Source organism: Pseudorasbora parva, chromosome 12, assembly GCF_024679245.1.
Source record: "Pseudorasbora parva isolate DD20220531a chromosome 12, ASM2467924v1, whole genome shotgun sequence".
NCBI classification, from domain to species: domain Eukaryota; kingdom Metazoa; phylum Chordata; class Actinopteri; order Cypriniformes; family Gobionidae; genus Pseudorasbora; species Pseudorasbora parva.
In genome coordinates, this window is record NC_090183.1 from 30,435,362 (window position 1) to 30,441,013 (window position 5,652).

A 5,652-nucleotide genomic window follows, 5' to 3' on the forward strand; every position below is an offset into this window, starting at 1 on the left:
GACACAAAAATTGCCAAAAGCAAAATGGTTAAGTGACACACTTAAGGACTAAACATCCAGTTTAGCCTTTGATACAACAACAGGTGCAGAGGTCAGTGCACTTAAATAAAACTAAAGTTCAGCCACCAAAAGGCTCTTTTCATCTTCACACAAAGCACAGAACGTGAAACAGCATGGGGGAAAGAATAATAAAACTAAGAGTAGCCTATGTAGGCGTCCTTGCATAGTCTTGTTCAAAGTATTTAGTATTAGAGAGCTGTTCATTCTGATATTAAAATATAGGCCTACATTAAGAAACATATGTTTAATTGGGAGTAAAAGAAGATGAATAGGAAGATGTGTCTGTGATCTGAATACTTTAGCGAGGTCTGGAGAACCTGGAGAACAGTAAATCGCGGTCCAAACGATTAGGCTACAGAAAATGAGAGTTTAATGTTTGCCATTATGAAAATGTAATCTATCATAATTTCATAATTTTACGCTCTACTTTTAGCTATTACTCGCGTAAAGTAAAATGCGATTGCGACCTATATCAGGAAAAGTTTTAATTAACATTTATTAAAAGGTGAACATTTAGTGTCACCCAGAATTAATTTCTTCTTACAGTTCCAAATGTGAGAAGATTGCGAGCCATAATAATAATAATAATATAATCTGCTCGTTTGTTTACCTTTCATATTTTTATAACAAACATTTGTGTAAACAAAACGTTTTAATGTCATAAACGAATGTCAGGTTGTAAGCACTTGTACTCGTGTTCATCGGGAGAAAAAAAATCTATTTTTAAGAGCCTAATTAAAGTTCACAGATTTTTTATAAATTATTGAAATTACTAATTATTTTATTTAAATCCTAAATGATACTTTAACGGTTTGATAGTGTACTTTTCAACATGCCTCATTTGCTACGAGGCATGGATTTTTATATGCGATACAGCGTGTCTTTTTTTTTTCGTTATTTCGTGCATTATTATACTTTTTTTCCACCTGATATTTAAGCCTAAAATATTGGGAAACGGAAACTTTGTTTTTCGCATAAGAAATTGAATAGATCACATATTTTCGGCTTTAAAAGACACTTGTTGAGTAAGTGGGAAACAGGCTGAAGCGTTTGACAGAAGTTTTTATTAAACATTATGAAAACAAGATTCTGAACAACATTCCATTTCGAAACATTTTGGTTTGGACTTACTGACACGTAAGGACATTTATATTTTCGATAAATATATAGAAATTATAGGCTATGTACAGTTTTTTCCTTTTTTTCCATTTTATTATTTATTTGTTTACATAAGACAGCACACAGGACAGCACATGTGGTTATGTAACCTCAAGCCGCTGTGCCTCAAATTAGACCAATAGACAGAGAGATTGCTTCATAACGAACTGCATCATAATTCATAATTTATCCCCCAAAAAATAAAAAAAATAAAAAATAATAATCAATGTTAACAGTGGTTTTCAGGTGAGAATATCAAGCAGATACTAACCCAAGCAGAGAAGCATAATTGAAGACATTTTTGGAGTCTGGCCGATAGATTTGTTAGGGAACTAAGCATACACAGGTCGAAAAGAGTTTGAAAAAGGACAATTTACGTGCATTAGATAATTCACTTTGGCAACTTTTTCCTTTAGCAGGAACAAGATGGGCTATACTTTAACCTCAAATGATTACAATCCAATGCGCACGATTACTTTTATCCAAGTTTGCACACAAGTCTCTCTGTTATTGTTGAATTATATCCGCTTTTAATCTTGAGACATCTACCTGTAGTGTATTGAGAATGGTCGGAAGCCTATTATCATCACAATGGTGCAATGCAAAACAATAGGAAACTTTTTTATACAGCATTTATGCTACAGTTGTATTATGTCATAAAAAAAGTTAAAACAACCCTTATTAACGGTTGTCGTATATTTGAAGCAAATAGTTTTATGTCGTTTATCATACCGGCCAGGAAAAAAAAAAAAAAAAAAACTTTGTTCAAGAGATGATAGTTATTTATCCATGTCTAACCAGTAAACTACATACCTTCATTTATTTTGAAGTACAAAATTCACATAATCAATAATTGCTTTCGAATTTGGTGCATAGAATATTAGCAGCAATTAAAGTCCTTGTGTTTATGCACTTTCGACGATCGACTAACATCAATTTGATTAACACAGAGGAAAAGAAATGTTATAAACCCAATTCTTTGAATCGTAGTGCAGTAGGCTTCCTTTGAAATTGTACATGTTCAATAGAATGAGAATATCTTTGTCATTTGCATGCTACTACATACAAACATCGTATTAAGACGGTTTAAATAATCAAGCAAAAAGGACTTTAAAAAGAACGTTAAATTAACACACCAATCGAACTCTACATATGTACAAGTGGGAATAAATAACTCTGGCTCAGCTTTTTTGTTTCTTTGTTCTTATTCTGTACTTTTAAAACAATAGGAAAAAAAAATGTAAAGACTGATTTCATGTGATTTCGCAGGTACGCATGAGGTCCTTCACACGGTTTGTGTTGAGCAGAAGAAACGGGAAAAAATGAGAAAAGAGAGAGTGGTTAAGGGCCATGCTTTTCATCCAAGTGCTGTATGGGGAAAAGAGAGAAAGGACCTGGCGCGTTTGGAGTACCATACATGTCCCGCATGCAGGATTATGGGTTAATGCAGACTTGAGCAATGCTTGAGGGCCCTCAAAGTTCACAAGCCCCCTCAACCTCAGTTCATGATTGAGAAAAGTCAAGGATGTATTGCTATCTCTCGTTCTTGCTTGTAAGTGTTTAAATATAATTATTGTTCCTTCCGAAGTTCCTTCACAAGCTGAAGTTCCGTTTCCAGTATTTTCTCATCGCCATTAAGACTCGTCAACCCGTTAAGACAAGAAAAAATAACAAATATTAAGGAAGCGGCTGTGTGTCTCTAAACATTTCGGACTTTGCAGTTAGCCTATTACTAAAGAAGAAGAGAGAAAAAAAAATGCAGAATCCAAAACTAATGGTTCTTTGGAGATTATGCCTGATCCCATGTTTAGATCGGAGGTCTTATGAAGTAGAAGGGTCCGTGCAGTATCTGTGGAAGATAATCCTAACATTACACTAACCTTAAGACTTTTATGGTGCAGTAATACACAAATAATGAGTGAAAACTTTAAATGTGGCGATGTAATGTTAGGCTCGACACTCTTAAAAATAAAGGTTCTTCAGTGTTTCTTTCCACCATTTTAAGTTCAGCAAAGGACTTGACCTTCTTATCAATAGCCATATTGTCTGTAAAAGTGAGTAGTTCTTTGGAGAAGAAAAAGTTCTGGATGTTATGGGTTCTCCAGATTTGGGTTCTTTAAAGCACCAGCACATATCCTAGATGTTTCTCTAAAGTCCTTGAGAATGAAATATGTATTTGTGGAATTTAAAAAAGGTTCGCTTATGGCATTAGACTGTAAAACCTTTATTTTCAAGAGTGTATGTTCTAAAATGGACATTGTTTAAGATAAGAACTGCAAATAAGATTCACACTGAAAATCATAAAAAATAAGGTTTAAAAAACGAATACGTTGGTGTGGGAAAAAGTCTTTGAACAAGAATCACTCTCACTGTCTCACATGAAGAATTCCGTGGAAGTGGTTTTGCCGTGAGTGCCATTGGACGGGTCCCGAGTGTTGCCGCCGCCGCCGTTAAAGGTTCGGCTCGCGAGCTTCTCGTACTTCTCCTTGTACAGGTCCCGCTCTTTCATGAGACGCGCCACGTCTTGCTTGAGTTGCTCCACTTGACTCTGGAGCGTGCACTTTTCGCTTTCGAGCATGTGACGCTGCTGCACGCGCTTGTAGCGGCACGACTGCGCGTAGCCGCGGTTCTTCAGGGTTCGCCGTTTTTGCTTGAGACGGATCACCTCTTCTTTGCTGAAGCCTCTCAGTTGCCGGTTAAGCTCGCGCACTGTCATGCTCACCAGCTGCTCGTCCGAGAAGCGGTCCTCGAGGCGCGCGTGCGCGTGGTGGCCGTGGTGATGATGGTGGTGGTGGTGCACCGGGTGGTGGTGACCGTTTGTGGCCGCCGAGAGGTCTTCCCCGACGTACTGCTGGCCGCGGAATCCCTCGTAGGGCTGGTGGTGGTGATGGTGGTGGTGCGCGTTACCGATGAGTGCTTCCACCGCGTCCTCGGGCGTCAGATTCAGGGCCTCTGGACTTATGTGATGCTGATAGTTGGGAATCCAGTAGAGATCTTCCAGCTGCGGCTTGCCCGATGAGCCTTGGGTGTTGTTGTTGCCACTGTTGTTGTTATTGTTGTTGTTGTTGACGCCATTTACGAGATTCTGCCCAGGCTGAGATCCGGGACTGGGGGCACAGAAGCTGGGCGAGGAAGGCACCGAAGAGCAGGGCGTGCTGATAGGGGTGGAGGACAGAGAGCCCGGGGGCAGGCGGTGGCAATAGCGGTCGGCCTCCGGGGGCTCTTTCTTGACCTCAAACTTCATGAGGTCGAAGTCGTTGACATATTCAATAGCCAGAGGGCTGTTGGGCAAATCTGCGCTCATGGCGAGATCGGTGGCCATGTCAGTCCATGCGACGACACCTACCCTAACAGCCAAAGCGACACGCGTGGGTTTCACTGGGATTATGATAAAGGTGAATGATGAAGATGAGTGGCCAGTGTTTAATACATAGGCTTGAACTTCTATTTATAGATACACGTATGCCCATGCATGTAAATGTACGCATACACCAGCCAGTTTGCCTCTTGTTGACAACTTATCCCAGGTCAAATTCACGCGTTAATATCACTGGCCAGGGCGGCAGAAACTTGAGACTCGTGAATTCAAAACCACCAACCTGACTCGTCCTCGCTTCACTGTGGTAAAGCAGAGAAACCGTCCTTTGAGTATCAGATACTTCGAATATCCTTCTTCACCTCCGTGTTTTAAGTTCCCTCTAACTGGAGGCAACAAAGTTTAAGCTTTCGTGGGAAGAAAGCGAAAACTTTCCTCACATGTCGAGAACAGTCCGCCGCCACACAGCACGCGCGCGTCAAGTTCAGAAAGCGTCAGACTTTACCTCGAAGTCCAAAGGAATGATGCTGCAGCTGTAGCTTTTTACACGGTCGCCAGCGAACGCGGACCGCGACAATGCGCGTGACAAATCTCAGAGTAAGTTCCTCTTGCGGGACGCTCCAGCGCAGCCCGACGAAGGATATGGAAATCTGGCTACTCAATTCTCCCCCTTTCGCTGTCAGTTTTGAAGTTATATGGACTGCTGTCACCGTTGCTTTTCGTTTACGGCTAGAGCTTATTTTTTTGCACTGTTGTCCACCGCTGACACGCAGTATCACTGAAGCACTGAAAGGGGCAATGTACCACTTTATACACTTGGCCCATCTGAGCGTCCCACCCAGAGAACGGAACGGACCAATGGGAGGAGGCGTAGCAGTAGACATGAATATTCCTATAGCAACGCCTCTATGTGGCAGCTGAGGGCGAGCGCGCAGCAGCTGACAGGGCGCTTAAACAGGTGTTCTTCCCGCCCCCTAGCGACGCCTCCCCTGCAACCGCACGTGGAAGGTGAGCGCGAGGAAAGGCAATAGCCCAGCTTGTCTTACTTAGAAAATGTTTATTTAGAAAAGAGCAAACACTTTTTCAAGACGTTATATGCAACAAACATGTTTTAGAGA

The 5,652-nt window shown here is 41.1% G+C and overlaps 1 protein-coding gene across 1 annotated transcript; it reads right to left on the bottom strand.

Annotated features, from left to right (window-relative positions):
• Positions 1–1,102: 1,102 nt before the first annotated feature.
• Positions 1,103–5,293, bottom strand: mafaa (MAF bZIP transcription factor Aa). Its single transcript, XM_067459837.1, has one exon. It carries the CDS (start codon positions 4,538–4,540, stop codon positions 3,593–3,595), a length of 948 nt encoding a protein of 315 aa, XP_067315938.1. The 5' UTR covers positions 4,541–5,293; the 3' UTR covers positions 1,103–3,592.
• Positions 5,294–5,652: the final 359 nt, after the last annotated feature.

Excerpts from the sequence above, each read along its gene's own strand:
- mafaa (XM_067459837.1), bottom strand. The coding sequence starts at position 4,540 with ATGGCCACCGATCTCGCCATGAGCGCAGATTTGCCCAACAGCCCTCTG.